This window comes from Pseudorca crassidens, chromosome 13, assembly GCF_039906515.1.
Source record: "Pseudorca crassidens isolate mPseCra1 chromosome 13, mPseCra1.hap1, whole genome shotgun sequence".
NCBI classification, from domain to species: domain Eukaryota; kingdom Metazoa; phylum Chordata; class Mammalia; order Artiodactyla; family Delphinidae; genus Pseudorca; species Pseudorca crassidens.
In genome coordinates, this window is record NC_090308.1 from 41,353,463 (window position 1) to 41,372,198 (window position 18,736).

The window sequence follows — 18,736 nt, forward strand, 5'->3', positions numbered from 1 at the left end:
GGCATACCTCAGAGATACTGCAGGTTCAGTTCCAGACCACTGCAGTAAAGCAAGTCATGAATTTTTTGGTTTCCCAATGATATAAAAGTTATGTTTACACTATGCTGTAGTCCATTAGGTCTGCAATAGCATTATATCTAAAAAATAGTACATACCTTAATTAAAAAATAGTTTATTGCTAAAAAATGCAAACCATCATCTGAGCCTTCAGTAAGTCATAATCTTTTTGCTGGTGGAGGGTCTTGTCTCGATGCTGATGCTGCTGACTGATGAGGGTGGTGGTTGCTGAAGGTTGGGGTAGCCATGGCAGTTTCTTAAAATAAGACACCGGGGAAGTTTGCCACATCAGTGGCTCTTCCTCTCAGGAATTCTCTGTAGCGTTCTACAATATTTGGTAGCATTTTGCCCACAGTAGAACTTCTTTCAAAATTGGAGTCAATTCTCTCAAATCCTGTTGCTGCTTTATCAGCTAAGTTTCTGTAATATTCTAAATCCTTTGCTATCATTTCAGTAATCTGCATAGCATCTTCAGTAGCTTCAGTAGATTCCATCTCGAGAAACCACTTTCTTTGCCCATTCATAAGAAGCAACTCCTCAAAAAGTTTTATCGTGAGATTGTAGCAATTCAGTCACATCCTCAGGCTCCACCTCTAATTCTAGTTCTCTGACTATTCCCACCACACCTTCAGTTACAGTAGTAACAGGAAAGATCACCGATCACAGATCACCACAAGAAATGCAATAATCATGAAGAAGTTTGAAGTATTGCGAGAATTACCAAAATGTGACACAGAGACATGAAGTAAGCAAATGCTGTTGGAAAAATGGCACCAGTAGACTTGCTGTACTCAGGGTTACCACACACCTTCAATTTGTAAAAAACACAGTATCTGTGAAGTGCAGTGAAGCACAGCTCCATAAAACAAGGTATGCCTGTATTAGGAAACTTGTCTATAATATGACAGCCAGAATGACAGATCCAAGGTTCAAATCCAAGTCTAGGTGGCTCCAGAGCCTTTGCGTTTGACCAGCTCTGCTTTATTGACTGGTATAAAGGATGACTCAAAATCCGATAATACTTATGAAGGGAATCCTCTCCTTCACACTGTGACTGGCAGCAAACGTTTCATTTTCATCATTGGACTGCAGTACCTACTGTTCTCGGTCTTTGGACTCTTCTCTGTAAACAGCATATAGTTCAGCACTTATTGTCATAAGATCTCTGGAGATCTGTTTGCTCCATCTAAAAGTTTAGACTGCTCAGTGAGCGTACCTACCAAGGAGAGACAGAAAATTTGGGGACTTCTGTCTGCCACAAAATACTCAATAACACATATTAGATTTTCAGAACATAGAATCTCCCGAGATCTTCCAGTGAATGGATACCTGCAGTAGCTGTCCTGATGCCATCTGTTGTTGGTAGAAATTAAAGCCTTGACTCTATCCCCTTCCCTTTAAAATATAGGAGTTTATTTACCTTCTTAGTTATAAGATATGCTTTCGAAAATAAAAACTAACATAGCTTGCTTGTTTCCTTAGGTCTGACGGTAACTGCTGTAAAAGACTCAGGAGAATGGAATTTGGAGGCTGGGGCGTTAGTCCTTGCAGATGCAGGCCTTTGCTGTATTGATGAGTTTAATAGCCTCAAAGAGCATGACAGAACCAGTATCCACGAAGCAATGGAGCAACAAACCATAAGTGTTGCTAAGGCTGGGTAAGAATTTATTTTCTTTAAAATGTATGGGAATAGTGAGATTAGTTAATATATGACTATGGGAAAATGTGAACCATATTGAACTGCAAGGTATGTTTGGTCCTCTAAGAGATTATCAACTGTCACCGTTCAACACACATTAGTCTTCCCATGGAGATACGTGAAGAAGTAAATTGAGGTGTTGAGAAAAAGTAAGGTAAGGCTAAAGTATAAATGTAAGTTGACTTAATTCTTGCAGGGAACTTATGAAGAGCTTTCAATGCAGCATTCAACTCGTTCTCTCATTTAGTAATTGTGTGTCTACTCTGGGCATAGTACTATGTTAGGAATTTTGAAAGATTCGAAAAGAAAAAAAATGTAATTTCTGCTTTCGATGGCATTCTCCTTATATATCCTAATGGAAGGTTTATCACTGCATATAGAAACCTAAATAATATATATTAGCATAAGATGAAGTACCTACTGTGACTCAAGGAGATTCAGAGGTTCAGGTATGTGAGTCTCTGGCTGCACGTGACCAATGAGGAGCAAACTCTGCCCCACACCACCACACGAAGCACAGGGTAATGACAGCTCAGCACAGAGAGAATTTGAAGTCTGTGCTGCACTAAGGGTAAAGATCACAACAGCAGTGCCAATCCCCAGACTAACTGTGATGGTCTTGCACTCTACCTGAAGTGGTATGGTATTATTTGAAGGTAGACTGTAACCAATTAAAGATATAAATGCTAGAACAACCACTAGAAAATAAGAGACAAAACTAAAACTAATATGTAAGTTGTGGAGGTAAAATGCTATCGTAAATAATCCAAAAGAAGGCAGGAAGAGAAGAAAAAGGGAACAAAGAATAGATGAGACAAAGAGAATATAATTAGCAAGATGATAGATTTATTTATTTATGTATTTATTTATTTGGACTACATCAACATTTAAAACTTCGGAGCATCAAAGAATGCAATGGAGTGAAAAATTAACATGTGGAATCAGAGAAAATATTTGCAAATAATGTATCTGAAAAGGAGTTAATAGCCAGAATATATAAAGAACTCCTACAGCTCAGCAACACAAAATAATCAAGTTAAAAACTGGGCAAAGAACTTGAATACACATTCATCCAAAGATGATACACAAATGGCCAGCAAGCACATGAAAAGATGCTCAGCATCACCAATCACTAGGAAAATGCAAATCAAACACGATATCACCACACAAATGTTAGGAGGCTACCATAAAACAAACAAACAAACAAAAAGGAAAGAACAAGTGTTTGTGAGGGTGGGGAGCAATTGGAGCACCTGGAATCCTTGTGGATTATTGGAAATATAATATATAAAATGATGCAGCCACTATGGAAAACAGTTTTGCAGTTCAGTTTCAGTTTTGCAAGATGAAGTGCTGGAGACTGGTCACACAACAATTTAAACACATTTAACACTATTGCATGTACACTTAGAAATGGTTGAGATGGTGAATTTTATGATATGCATTTTTACCACAGTAAAAAATAATATACAAATTTGAAAAAATATAACCCATTCACATTGTTGTACAACCATTTGTGTACTTTTCAAAAGAGTTTTCTAGCCAATAGGAAAGTGAGGGTGAGAAGATACTTATGACTCTCCAAACTTACTTACTTCATTTGTATATGAAGGTGTTCACAGGGACTCCTTGTGTTTATGAACTCAGTTGATTCTCCAAAATAGTTTCAGAATTATTACCCCAACACCATTGCCAATAACAACAACCACAAAGAAACTAAGTAATATTTAAGCCTTCTTTGCAGTTCTTTTTGGGTTTAGAGTATATTCCACTAAGGTTATATATGGTCAGAGTGCATGTTCAAAAGTTATTTGAATTAATTCTTTTCTTTGTGTGGTCATATTACTGATTTGGTATACAGTTAGGAAACAGGTCTTTAAACCTATGTTTGTGTATACTTTTAGAGTTTGCCTTTTGATTAATTTTGTTTTCTGAATTTGTAAAACATATTTCAAAAGTCAAAACTATTATACCAAAGAAGTTACACTTATATCCCTTCACCTTCCATTCTGTTTTCTCCTATCCCTTTCCTAAACCTTGGTTTCTGATTTATCCTTCCTATATTCCTTGTTTTAGCAAAAATAGTCAAAAACACACATGTGGGTATTTGTGCACACTCGCATGCGCACCTCCCCTCTTTTTTATGCAAAAGATAGCATAATATATATGCTCTTTGTCACTGTTTTAATGGTATCCTGTAATTATTATATGTAGTGTTCTCATTATCATTTTTTATATGTTTTTTATAAATTCTGCAGTTTTGGTTTGTACATCCCTTTTCTCTCAAGGTTTTTTTTTTTTTTTTGCGGTACGTGGGCCTCTCACTATTGTGGCCTCTCCCGTTGCGGAGCACAGGCTCCGGACGCGCAGGCTCAGTGACCATGGCTCATGGGCCCAGCCGCTCCGCGGCATATGGGATCTTCCCAGACCGGGGCACGAACCCGTGTTCCCTGCATTGGCAGGCAGACTCTCAACCACTGCACCACCAGGGAAGTCCCTCAAGGTTTGTTTTAAAGAGTTTTTTAACCTCCAGGTAGAAGGACCTTTTGAAAATTATTTGTTTTTCAATGGTGCTATTCATTTCTGGTTTTATTGCATTGTGGTCAGAGAATGTTGTTTGTATTATTTCTACTTTAAGGAGCTTCATGAGTGTTGTTTCTTTGTGGCCTCATGTTAGAACAATTTCATGACTGGCCCATCTTTGCTTGAGAAGTTATATTCTTTATAATCAAGATGTGATACACACACACACAGATACACACACACACACACAAACACACACACACCTATAAACTATACGTTATAAGGTCTTCTATATCTTTATTTACCTTTTGTCTGTTTGATGTGTCTTAGGCTGAAAGTGGTTTGTTAAAGTATTATTACTGTGTGTCTGTTGTTTTCTCTTTTCATGTCTCACATCAGAAACTTTGCATAAAGTTTCTGCTTTATCAAGGTAGTTGCTGTGGCTTTAGCATTTGCAGTTTGTGTTAATGCTGTGTGGCCTGAATTTTACCTTGCCTGGTATCAAGATCACAACTCCTGATTTCATATTATTTACATTTGCCTAATATATCTGCCTCTTCCTTTATGTTCAGCCTTTTGATTGCAATTTGTTCTCTTGTATACAGCATAAAGTTGGTTTTATTTTACTTTGCTTTGTCTTACAAGTAACCTGAAAATCTATTTCTTTTAATGTGAGTTAAGCACATTTACATTTATTGGTATTACCAATATGCTTGGTGTCAAGTGTTTCATTTTTTAAAAAACTTTGTTTCTTTTTCTATTTGTTTGGCATTTAGGAAGGTTTGCATTCTTGTTATACATTAGGGGTTGGCAAATTTTTTGTATAAAGGTCCAGATAGTAAATATTTTAGGGTTTTGTGGGCTATATAGTCTCTGTTGCAACTACTCACCTCTGCTAATGTAGACAATATGACTGCATCAATATGTCTATGATGTGGACAGAATAAAGAAGCCATAGACAATATGTACAACAATAGGTGTAGCTGTTTCCCAGTGAAGCTTTACTTAAAAAATAGGTAGTGAGCTGGATTTGATCTGCTGGCTGTAGTTTGACGACGCCTGTTCTAGGGCTTACCTATAAATACCTTTTATAATGCCTGCAGCCCCCTTTATCTTCCCTTGGGAGCTTTAAGTAATATCCTTTGACTGTACTTACCCATTTGGTAACCAATGAGCATATGCTACTTTCCCTTTTCTCCCTTCCCTTTACTATTAAAAAATTGTTATATTATTTATACTTTGTCAGGACAGATAACACTTATATGTATATACTGTTCTACTTTTATACCTTCCTTTGTTTTGGTCTTAGACCTAAAATTAAATATATTCAGGGCTCACCATCAATCCTTTTGCCAGAGTATCACTGTCATCTCTTGGTTGAATGAAGGTCTCCTCTAACAGATTCCTTGGGAGGGGTTCCTGAGTACTGTACTGAGATTGTGCAGGTTTAAAGCTATTAATATTTTTCATAGCTTTGATACTTGAAGAACAGCGTGACTGTATATAAAGACCTAGCCTTATACTTTCTTTCCTGTCATCTTGCGTTGCATGTTGCTGTTGACAAATCTAATGCCATCCTGATATCCTTTGCTTTGTAGGTGATTTGATTTTCTTGCCTGAAGGCCCAGAAGAATTTTTCTCTTTGTGGTTTAAGTGTAATACTTTTACTAGGCTATATCTTAGTTGATTATCCTTGGTCATTTTTTTTAGATGTTAGTGAGCTCTTTGAAATGTATCAATACAAGACTTCATTTCTCTCTGGAAATGTTTCTTGAATTATAGTTTCACATATTCTGTTCTTTGTTTTGTTTTTATTTTTCAGAAATTCCAATTACGTGTATGTTAGGTCTTCTTTGCCTAGATTCTATAGCAACCAATTTTTTTCTGAGACTTTTTAGCTGTTTTGTTTTTATTATCTTGGCATTTTTATTCCTCCCCTTAGCACCCTTTATTATATTTTCATTCCTGTCTATCCTCTCTTTGGATGCCCAGATTTAAATGTTCATTTCTGAAATTATTTTGTCTCCCTCCCTTCCCCCATTTTCTTCCCTGAGTCATCTCTGGATGTTCATCTTCCTCTTTTTTATATGTTTCTGAGTTTTTGAATTCTGATTTGGAATGGTTCTTCATACGTACAAATGTTTGTTTAAGAATATTTAATTTAAGTGAGTGTATTAAATACAGATTGCTTCTGCTTTGTGGGCTTTTTTAGGGGGAGGTGGGGTGGGGGTTTTACCAACTAAGGTATTTTGATTCTTGTGGTAGTTTTGTACTAATAATGCATATTATTTCCATTCATTCTGAAATGTCTTATCTTTTCCTGAATCAGTAGTAGTTATTCTGTTAAGTTGGTGGTCAGAGGTTTGGATGGTGTACTAGTTTTTAGTTCAGGGTAATCTCAGCTCAGTGCATTTTACTTAATAGAGTTTTTTCCTAAGGTTTAAGGGGGGCAGGTGATGTGTTCTGATTTTGTGTTTCTCATTTGTGCTGTAGGATCTTTAATATACTGCTTGCCTCCTTCTCCTGATTGCCAACACTCCAAGGGACCCTTGCCCCTTGTAAGTCATCTCCATCCACTCCAGGACCCTTCCCAAGCCTGCCCCTCTGGTCCCAGGAACTTTCACGTTCCTCTTTCTATTGCCCAGTAGTCACTGCTTTGATGAGGTCTCAAGGCTGTTCTCAATATTTCCCCGCTCCTTGTGGAATTCCCTCCTTGTAAGGGTGGTTTTATCTGTGTTCCTCCATCATGAGGAACCCATTGCCCTCTCCTCCTTTTCACTCAGTCTCCACCCATCTTCCTGTTCCAACATGGGCTCTAGATTAGCTTTGCTGGTTTCTAATGTCTGTTTACATGGAAATTGAAGTTTGTAGTATTCTGTCTCTCTCTTAGCTAGCTTTCAGTTTTGTTTTACAGCTTTATTTGCTCTTCTTGTTTATCCCTAAGGTCTCTGGAGCATGTGTTGAGAGATTTGGATATAAGCAGCTGCCATTATCCTATGGAAGCCTGGAAGTCAACATTTTGTCTTTTAAGCTATTCTTTCTTGTTGTTTAAATAACACCAACTTTTTGCTGTATATTTTTAAAACATTGCCTGTGTTTTCCTTGAACCATTTCCAGAAAAAGTAATTAGATTGTTATCTGCAATCATTTTGAAGGGCTCAAATATAGATATGGAATTAGACTTGTTCCATATTCTTTAGAATCAATGGATTGAAGGTTCAGGGAAGCATATTTAGAATCAGTACAAGCAAGACTTCTCAGTGGCTAGAGCTGCCTAGAGATAAGTAGGCTGCCTATAGGGTTTAGAGGTCTTCAAGTTCATCTAGAAAAAAGTTATATAAGGAATTCAAGCATCTAATGAGTAAATGGATAACCTTTAAGGTGCCACCTATGAGATGCTGCAAATTATGGGCTGGCCCACAGACTCAGCCATGATGAACGAATTCAGCTGCTGGCTGGTTTATTGCAGAATATGTACAATACGGTTTCACATTATATCATGAAATATGGAACATGATCTGTGCTAGACATGGAACAAGTTCAGGAAACTGCATCAAGAGCTCTACCTTTTTAAAATGACCACAAGAATGTATTGGGTATTGAAAGAATTATCATAATGATGAAGAGCAAGAGTCCCCGAGCTAGTCTGGCTGGGTTGAGGTTCCATCTCCACTTCCTGCTAGCCAGGCATATCACCCGACTCCTCTGTGCCTTGGTTTCCTCATGGTACGATGGTGAGAATTGTTCTATCTGTTTCATACGGTTGTTGTGAAAATTAAGTGAGTTAATCCAGTGAAGTGCTTAGGATAGAACCTGGCACATAATAAGTGCCTTTTAAGTGTTAACTATTATAGGTCTCTAATTCCTTTCAGAAACTCGTGGGGCCCAAATGCATGTTCGAATTCAGATTTTTTGTTTCAATTTTAAGAAAGCACTACAATGCATGTGTCATATATTATGAAACCCACTAGCAGTGTCTGAGACAGCACTCTGTATTCAAATGCCTTAATTATTTAATTATTTTGTGAAACTTATAAAACTTCACACTAAATGGGATAAAGACTCACATCAATTTAGGTCAGAGTTTGCTGCCAGATTACCTATGAAAACCTTGCCTTTTTTAAGAGCTTTTTGGATTTTGAAATTGTTATAAGTGAATATGGGCCATTGTCACCATCATCATCAGGTCCCTGCATTTGTCTAGGATCCTTGAGCTGTCAGCAACATGGTTCTGCTCCAAGATGAAATAGTGAACCTACAAGGTGGATGATAACTGTAAAGGTTTTTTAAAGTTATAATGAGACTAGCTCAACTTACCTGAAGTAGACCTTAAGCCAGGCCTGCTAGGGTATGTGGGAGAGTAAAAGCTGCCTTTGGGTGTGACTGGAACATAACTTGGGGGATGGGAGTTTGTAGATATAAAATAGCAGCTATATTATCTCATTGCCACCTTAGCATCAGAAGTATATTCATTTTCAGACCTGCTCTCCCATTGTTGTGACTCGGATATTTTCTCTGTCTTTGATTTATCTGTGTGTTTGTCTTTTAGGCTTGTTCACCTCTCTTTAGTAGCTCAGCTCTCCCTCTTGTGTCCATTTCAGGTACCCTCAAGAGAGGCCCAGTTAGATATTGTCATCTAGATTTATGCAAGAGCAGCCCAGAGACCTCTGGCCAGTTTATGGGCTGACTGCTCTTTGGTCAGGTTCCAATATCAGGCCCAGCCAGTCGTCCATGTAAGGCAGTTTACATACAAGGGATTGTGGAGTTACGTGCTTGGTGGGCATTCCAGTGGTTGGCCTGTCCAGGACTATAATGAGGACAAAGGATCACTTAAGAAATATACCAAAGAACAAGTCATATGTCAGTTGTAAGTATTAGTAGATTTGTCGGTGCTGGGAAACAATAGTTTGTTTACACAGACAGAGTACCCTGGTGAATCAATCTAAATAGGAGGTAGCTCTTCATGAGAAAAGTCTCGAGCTCAGTGGATTTCAAAGAGATGGACAAAAAGGATGGCAGGGTTTTAAATGACAGTACTTAGTCACATGTACCTAGTGAGTTGTAAACTCTTGGTCAAGCTGTGTAGTTTGTAGAAGTTCTTACAGTTTCTCCCCAGATCATAGCTCCCACCAATTATGCAATTATGTGATCTTCATTCCTCCATTCGAGTTGTCCTTTTACGTTTGGGTTTTTTTTTAACTTTTATTTTGACGTCACTGTAATAGCTATAATACCACTTACAGAAAAGTGCAAGAATATGGTACATGTTGGTTTTGCTCTTGGGCTGGCAGTTAAGTGTGCCCTCAGTTACCACTGTCCATCTGTCATCTCCTTGGTGGTGGGAACCAAAGAAAACACTCTTCAGGTTCCACTTAGCTCATGTGTTCATTTTTCATAGCACTTACTCTGGGCCACTCTACAATTTAAGAAAAAGTTGGACCTGCTTCAAGCAGTTGCTCATCTAATTTTGTGGCCAACAGTGTTCAGAATCTTAAGTTCACTCTCCCTAATTAGAAGCCTGTTAATCTTCCTGATGGAAAGTATACAGTTAATTGCTAAATGCAGAACTCTTTCAGAAAATGTCTCTAGATACATAAAGCATGTCAGGTTGTTCATTAGTAAGCAGGTAAGAAGGGTTAAGTATGAAAAAGGAATACTTAATCATGTATTCAACTAAAATAAAATAAGAATACTCTGAATTTTCCTCTTGAAACACCTTACCTACTCCTCACTCCCCAGTTTTCAGACTTTTCTTCCTTTGGCTTTCATCCCCTAGAATAGGAGTCCTTCAGTGAGCCGTCATCATCCAGATGTTCTGGGCCCTTTCTCTAGGACCATGTCAGGATTGTCTTTGAGATGTTTGATACCTTGCAGCATCATTTTTAGGAACTCTTTGATATGTATGCTTTTGTTTTCTCTCTCTCTCTCATGTCTCAAGTGACTAAAGTCTGATTGACTTGTGAAGGAATTTTTGTTTGAATTATAATCTCCCTTAAGGGTATCAATGTGAACTGCTGGATCAGAATGGCTGGCCACCAAGACTGCAGGGAATCTTGCAGAGAGGGGTGTGTGTGTGTGTGTGTGTGTGTGTGTGTGTGTGTGTGTGTGTGTGTGTGTGTGACTTTATATACATTACATAGAAGTAGAGAATTCTTTTAAAAAATAAGACCCACACACTTAATTGTTCCATGTAACTGTGCCAGTTCCACAAACTGTTTTTTAAGTTGAGGTTAAAGTTTATCCATGTGGTGAGCGTATACCTGTGAGGGCATATCATAAGCCATATACCCACCATTCAAATGCACAAGGGGCTGGGATAGAATCAGTCAATATGATTTCTGTGGTGTAAAAGCTTGTTATGGGCAGTCAGAATAGAAAAAAATGCTAAAACACTCAGGATGTCTACTACGAATGTCTACGGTCTACGAAAATGTAACTTACAGTGTTAGTGCCAAAATATAGGTCTTATTGAATCCATATTTGTTTGAAAAGACCAATAGTTTTATTGTTCTCTGCTTATGTTACTTAAATCTGAAAACATTTTTAAAGTTTGGGAGTTTAACACTTTACATTTGTCCTGGCTGCTTAATGAAAGAGAAGAAGAAACCAAGAAGGAAAGGATGCAGTGTAAGCTTAAAAGGGGGTATCAGTATTTGAAAGTACCTGTTTAAGCTGTGCAAATCAGTCCCTGCAACTGGCAAATGGCAGCACAGTGCCACTGTGTGAAGTCATTTGAGAGAGCTTTACATGGTGATGATCTTTAAGGCTGTAGAATGCTAAACTAAATAATGATTTGGGAAAGATAGTGTTTCATGTATTTTCCAGGTTGCTTTCAATCCTAATAGGATAGCTTCTCATCAAAGGCAGGGTATCTGATTCTTAAATAATAGAGGATACCCTCACTATTTGCTGAGGACACATTTTAGGAGAAAATCTGACATTGCAATTATATATTTGCTGCTACCCAATTATACTCATATGCCTAGGTGGAAGTACGGTCTAAAATTTAAAAACAGCAAGATGGCAGATTCTTGTTTTGCTCAGCAAACATGTCTTGAACACTCAGCAACATCATGGTCTCTGCTAGCTACTGACACCACAAAGGTGAAAAGACAAGGCCTTTGTTCTCAAGATGCTGACAACCTTGTAGCGAGACAGACAAGTAAACATTTATTGTGCACCTCGATTCCAATAGCCATGGAAGAGCCACAGCACCAGTCCCCACTGGGCTGATCTTCAGTTTTCTAGCCCACACCAGGCCTACCAGTCAGAATCTCGGAGGTGGGACCTGGGAATGTGTATTGTCAAAACCCACCTGGGTTCTCATCGACAAGCCAGGCTTGGGAACCATGGCTCCAGGGTAAGATGCCTCCACCCCTGGCACCCAGCTTGCCTCCTCCTTCCAGGATCTTGAGAAGCTGCTTCTCTGGTAGCATCCTTCACAAACTAGCCTCAGGTTAAGAGGGGGAAACAGGGAGAGGAGGGAACAGATTGAGAAGTGTTCCTTAGAGGCATCCAAGCATGCCACCAAGATGTGAAAATCTAAGTGCACATCAGGTACTCGGAGAGTGTCCTGTTCTTTCTAGACAATACGTACGAGCAGTACTTTCACCCCTTTCCTCTTTCCTATTCCCATTGCCTGTGCATCTCTTGTTACCACTCATTGGGTCAATCTAGATGTGAAAGGTAACTTGTCAACTTTATCGACCTTGTTAGAAAGCAGGGGAGGGTGTGTATACCTCAGCGTTTAAGATTGCCAAAAAGAATGTAATGGATTGTGAGAATATCATTATTATGTTTTTGCTTTGTATAGTTTTGTGGGTGTTTTCATCACATTTTTCAGGGTGCTAAACATTTTTATTTTTAAATCGAGGGCCTATTAATCTAGAAAAGTTGGATAATCCGGAAACTGATATGTGAATGCTGCATCCAGGCTGTTTTCTGGCCTGATTCTTTAGGTTAGGAGGAGATCACTTAAACACTGGGATGGTTATTGTCATAGCCAGCGGATCTGGAGCTCAGTAGAGAGATGTGCTGTGTATTAGTCAGGTCAGGCTACGCTAACCACTATAGCAAACCGTGGCTTAACACAACCTAAGAATTAATCCTCAACTACTGAGGGATCGTCAGTCAGTAATCTTTGCTTCCCCATCCCTGGGTGGCACAATTCTAATGTATGTTCCTCGAGGTTCCCTGGCAGGACTGAGCCCCAATTTCCTGCCATAGTAACTTGCTCATCATTGTACTCTTTATTGGCTTTTCTCTTTTTCTGGTCTGACTCTCCCCACTCCTAGGGTTGCCTCCCAAATAAACTCCCTGTTCCTAAATCCTTATCTCAGAAGTCAGCTTTTGAGGGAACCCAGCAATGCACGGTCGAGCTGAGAAAGACAAGTATGTTCCCACCCTACACAGTATATACCATGGTGGACCAGACTGGTTGATCACAGTAACAGCCTCTACTTAGAAAGGGGGAAAACGGAAAATACATGGCAGGCACTGGATTGTAGAAATTCTGGGGTCCTGCTGAGCGGGCATTATTAAGGGAGGTTTTGTGATTAAACCCTGGTTCTAATTCTAAGATAACTCCTTTTGCACTGTTCTCTGGCCCCTGGCTCAGCTCAGCACACAAAGGGTTCTTCTTGTCCGTTATCCTCCTTTGGCCACATCTGAAGGCGGCACCTGAGCTTCCCAGCCTGCATCCTCCTGGAGCAAGCTTAGGGGACCAAGATTGTTATTTTTGTTTGTTTGTTTTTTACAAACGTACCATTTTATTTTGATTCTTTCCTCTGACTTTTTCTCTTAACAGCTTTGAGGTATAATTCACATACTACATAAAGTCCACCCTTCTGAAGTATACAATTCTGTAGTTTTTAGTATATTCATAGAGTTGTGCAGCTATTACCACTGGTTCCTGAGCATTTTAGTCACCCCAAAGAGAAATCCCATATCCTGTAGCTCTCACTCCCCATTTTCTGTCTCTCCCAAGCCCTTGGCAACTACTAATCTGCTTTCTATCTCTGTGGGTTTGCCTGTTCTGAACATTTCATATAAATCGAATCATATAAGATGTGACTTTTTGTGTCTGGCAACTTTCACTTGTTTTTAAGGTTCATCCATGTTGTTGCATGTATCAATAGTTTGTTTCTGTATATGGCTGAATAGTCTTTCTTTATATGAATATACCACATTTTGTTTATCCATTCATCAGTTGATAAAAATTTAGGCTGTTTCCAATTTGGGGCTATTATGAATAATGCTACTAAGAAGATTCAAGTACAAGTTTTTGTGGGGACAATATGTTTTCATTACTCTTGAGTGTATACATAGGAGCAGATTGCTGGGTCAAATGGTAACTCCATATTTAACTTTTTGAGGAACTGTTTTCCAAAGCCACTATACCATTTTACAATCTCTCGAGCGATGTATGAAGGGTCCAATTTCTCTACATTCTTGCTAACACTTGTTATTGTCTTTGTGATTATAACAGTACTAGTGTATCTAAAGTCGTATCTCACTGTGTTTTTTTTTTAACTAAAGTGTAGTTGATTAACAGTGATCCAGATATATATACAGTTATATATCTATATATATATATATATTCTTTTTCAGGTTCTTTTCCCTTATAGGTTATTATAGAATATTGAGTATAGTTCCCTGTGCTATATACAGTAGGTCCTTGTTGGTTATCTATTTTATATACAGTAGTGTGGATGTGTTAATCCCAAACTCCTAATTTATTCCTCCTACCCCCCTTTCCCCTTTGGTAACCATAAGTTTGTTTTCTATGTCTGTGGGTCTATTTCTGTTGTTTAAATAAGTTCATTTGTATTTTATTATTTTTCAGATTCCACATATAAGCAATATTATATGTTTGTCTTTCTCTGTCTGGCTTACTTCACTTAGTATGATAATCTCTAGGTCTATCCATATTGCTGCAGATGGCATTATGTCATTCTTTATACACCTGAGTAATGTTCCATTGTATAAATATACCACATCTTCTTTTTCCATTCATCTCTTGATGGACATTTAGGTTGTTTCTGTGTCTTGGCTATTGTAAATAGTGCTGCCATGAACATTGGGATGCATGTATCTTTTCAAATTATAGTTTTCTCTGGATATATGCCCAGGAGTGGGATTGCTGGATCATATGTTAACTCTATTTTTAGTTTTTTAAAAAACCTCCACACTGTTCTCCATAGTGGCTGTACCATTTTACATTCCTACCAACAGTGTAGGAGGGTTCCTTTTTCTCCACAACCTCTCTAGCATTTATTATTTGTAGACTTTTTGAAGATGGTCAGTCTGACCAGAGTGAGGTGATACCTCCTTGTAGTTTTGATTTGCATTTCTCTCATAATTAGCAGTGTTGAGCATTTTTTCATGTGCCTGTTGGCCATCTGTATGTCTTCTTTGGAGACATGTCTGTTTAGGTCTTCTGCCCATTTTTTGATTGGGTTGTTTGGTTTTTTTGATATTGAGCTACATGAACTGTTTGTGTGTTTTGGAAATTAATCCCTTGTCAGTAGCATTGTTTGCAAATATTTCCTCTGATTCTGTAGGTTGTCTTTTCTATTTTGTTTATGGTTTCCTCACTGAGGTTTTGATTTGCATTTTCCTAATGACTAAAGACATTGAGCATCTTTTCGTATGTTTATTAGCCATTTGTATATCTTCTTTGGAGAAATGTCTATTCCAATCCTTTGCCCATTTTTAACTGGGTTATTTATCATTTTATTGTTGAGTTCTAAGAGTTCTTTGTATGTTCTGAATATAAGTCCTTTATCAGATATATGATGTGCAAATAATAATTTCTTCCATTCTGTGTGTGGGTTTTTTCACCTCCTTGATGGCATCCTTTGAAGCATAAAAGTTTCAAATTTTGATGCGTTTCATTTTACCTATTTTGTCTTTTTTTTTACTTGTGCTTTTGGTGTCATTTGTGCAAAAGGTTGTTTTTACAACTTGAAAGCAATTGTCAATGAAAAAATTAATCAATAGTCGATCTAAGAAAGAAATGGAAAATTTTATTTGAGCCAACCTGAGATTATAACCTGGGTGACAGTCTATCAGGAAGCTCTGAGGACTGTTCTGAGGTCAAAACACAGTTATGTAAGTTTTTGACATGATGGGTTATATGTCAAAGGATGTATTATTGACAGTTTACACAATCCAGATCTACACATACAAAGTGAGCTGTGGGTCATGGGTCATCATGGCCCCTTACAAGATTAAGAAGGAAGGTTATCTCCTAAGGAGGTCTAGTTAATGCAGATACACAATACACACTAAAGGGGAGGGAGGAGGCCCAAATAGGCAGAGAAGAATTTTATGTTTAAATTTTCTTGTCTTGCCATAAAGTATGAATTTTATTCCATCACAGCAAAGGCTTCTTCAGACTGAGTTTGTGGTTTCTTTGGCAGTGCAGATCCCGTAGTAATTTAGGTCTCTGATCCCTTTGCTTCTAGTCAGTTGCATATGCCAGTATCCAGAATTCCTTTCTTGACATATTTCTCAAGCTCAGTTTGTTGGGTTTTGGGGGGTTTTCCTTCTTTGCCTTGGGCTGCTATAACAAAATACTGTAGACTGATTGGCTTAAACAACAGACATTTATGTCTCATAGTTCCAGAGGCTGGGGAGTCCAAGGTCAAGATTTGATTCCTAGTGAGGACCCGCTTCCTTGCTCTGAAACAGCTGCATTCTTGCTGTTGCCCACATGGCCTCCCCTCCCTGTGCGAGCCCGAAGAGAGCGCTCTTGTCTCTCATCCTCTGCTTTCAGGATGTGAATCCCATTATGAGGGCTGTACACTCATAACCCCATCTAAACCTGGTTACCTTCCTAAGCTCCCCAACTCATAATATCAGCACTTTGGGTGTCAGGGCTTCAAAATAGGAATTTTGGGGGGACACAAACATTCAGTCCATAACGCTGTCCATTCCATTTTTTTCAATTGTGGTTAAAAAACAAAAAACATGTAAAATTTACCATCCTAATTATTTCTAAGTATACAGTTCAGTAGTGTTAAGTACATTCACATTGTTATGTAACCGATCTTCAGAACTCTTCATCTTGCAAAACTGAAACTCTACACCCATTAAACAACAGCTCCCCATTTTCCCCTCTCCCCAGTCCCTGGCAACCACCATTTTACTTTCTGTTTCTGTGAATGTGACTACTCTAGAAACCCCGTATAAATGGTATCATATAGTATTTGTCTTTTGTGACTGACTTAATTCACGTACCATGATGTTCTCAAAGTTCATCCATGTTGTATTTTGTGACAGGATTTCCTTTCTTTCAGGCTGAATAACATTTCATTGTGTGAGTGTGTGTATTGTTTATCCATTTATTCATCCGTGGACACTTGTATTGCTTCCTCCTCTTGGCTATTATATAGCTGCTGTGAACGTGGGTGGGCCTTCGTTCCATTTTTCTTCAACTTAATGGTGGCTACCCTAAGGCCATCTAAGCTGAAGGCTTCACTCTTTTTTTTTTTTTTTTTTTTGGGCCTCTCACTGTTTTGGCCTCTCCCCTTGCGGAGCACAGGCTCCGGACGCGCAGGCTCAGCGGCCATTGCTCACGGGCCCAGCCGCTCCACGGCATATGGGATCCTCCCGGACTGGGGGCACGAACCTGTGTCCCCTGCATCGGCAGGCGGACTCTCAACCACTGCGCCACCAGGGAAGCCCAAGGCTTCACTCTTAATCTGGGTCACTTTATACTACTGAGAAAATTGACTGGGCCTTTGTTGTTCAAAGCCTGTTTCAGTCTTTTCCCTTACTTTCTGGGGTCTAGAGGCAACTGTCTTTTCCAGCCCTTCAAAGCCTCAAATTCCTGAGCTGTCTATTCTCTTTCGTTACTCCTTGAAAAGTGGTCACTTCTCTCCTGTGCTCATCTCTTCCTGCAGTGTTTTGCCAGAGGGAGTTTTTCTTGCATGAGTCACAGTCTGATGTGGGTGGTGGGTGAGGCGCTGTGCTCCATAGTCCCTCAGGTGGCTGTCTGACTCCAGGGCCTTATCCTCACCTGTACCAGCAAAGAGAGAGAGAAGCGGGGAGGGTTGCACAGGAAGGCTTTTAGGAGCCTGACCTGGAAGTAGCATATGTTCTCCTACCCCCATTCCATTGGCAAGACTTGTTATTACAGCTCTCCTTAACTGGAAAGGAGGATGGGAAATTAAATCTTGCTCTGTCCCCAGGGAGAAAGGAAAACAAGGTTTGGTGAGCACAGAGCAGCCACTGCCACAGGCTAGAGCTAAATTTGGAGGTGCCAGCCTATAGGTAGTGATTAAACCCATGAGCAAAGATGGGGATCACCGGTAAAGATGTAATGAGAGTAATGGGGGACCATCACAAAAATAAGGGCACTATCCGGAGGGCCTGTCATGGTAAAAATAATTTATGTAACTTAACTTTACGATGTTTAGAAAAAGTACTCCCATGTATATAGGAAGTTTTAAACATGTGGATTAAAAATGGAAAAATAGCTTTTTCAGAAACTGGAATGTTTTCATTCCTTGAAGTTAATGCAGAAAACAAAATATATTAGCGTGATTATTTTATGACTGATGAAGCCTGTGAGTATAAAATGACTCTGAATTTTAGAAATACTGTACTAAGTAAAGATTAATTTTTGTTTATCACTTATTCAGTACATGTTTATTGAGCATCTAATATGTGACAGACAGTGTGAGCATTATAACAGTAAGTCACAGGCCCTCAAGGGGGATCAAATTAAGTAGGAAAAAAAATAAGGCAAGGAGGGCTTCCCCAGTGGCACAGTGGTTGAGAGTCCGCCTGCCAACGTAGGGGACACGGGTTCGTGCCCCGGTCCGGGAGGATCCCACATGCCGCGGAGCGGCTGGGCCCGTGAGCCATGGCTGCTGAGCCTGCGCGTCTGGAGCCTGTGCTCCGCAATGGGAGAGGCCACAACAGTGAGAGGCCCGTGTAATGCAAAAAAATAAAAAAGTAAGGCAAGTAATGAATACCTAAAACATGAGGCAGAATCTTCAAGACCACAGGAAGTATTTAAAATGTGACACCACCAGGGTGGCAGTCTGGAGATGAAAGAGCATTGGTTTTGGAGTTAAGCAGATCTGGGTTTGAATCACAGCTCTGTAGCTCTCCACGTAACCTTGGGGAAGTTATTAACAACTTGGGACTTCTAGTTTCCTTATTTCCAAGTTGGTGATAATAATATCTACCTTTCAGGTTGTTGTGAAGATTAGGGGTAATATGTATACACAAAGCCTAACACAGTGCTTGGTATTACAAATATGGTAGTTATCTTCTTATTACTGAGGAAGGTAGAGCTCGTATTGGATTGGAAAAATGACCCTTACCTTCCACTAATTCATGAGTTCCTCATTCAGTAGTATTTAGCGAAGCTTTACTGTGCACACAGTACTTAGACTGTGTGAGTATCTTTGTTCGCTACAGCCCCATTCAGTTTGTAATGCA

At 39.1% G+C, this 18,736-nt stretch overlaps 1 protein-coding gene across 3 annotated transcripts in view; it reads left to right on the plus strand.

Moving 5' to 3' along the window:
• MCM9 (minichromosome maintenance 9 homologous recombination repair factor) overlaps nt 1–18,736 on the plus strand; it is an 83,095-nt gene that overhangs the window by 50,337 nt on the left and 14,022 nt on the right. For all 3 annotated transcript variants that reach the window (XM_067702257.1, XM_067702256.1, XM_067702258.1), the window contains exon 8: nt 1,540–1,714. In XM_067702257.1, the coding sequence (XP_067558358.1) occupies nt 1,540–1,714 (175 nt within the window). The remainder of the gene's footprint in view (nt 1–1,539; nt 1,715–18,736) is intronic.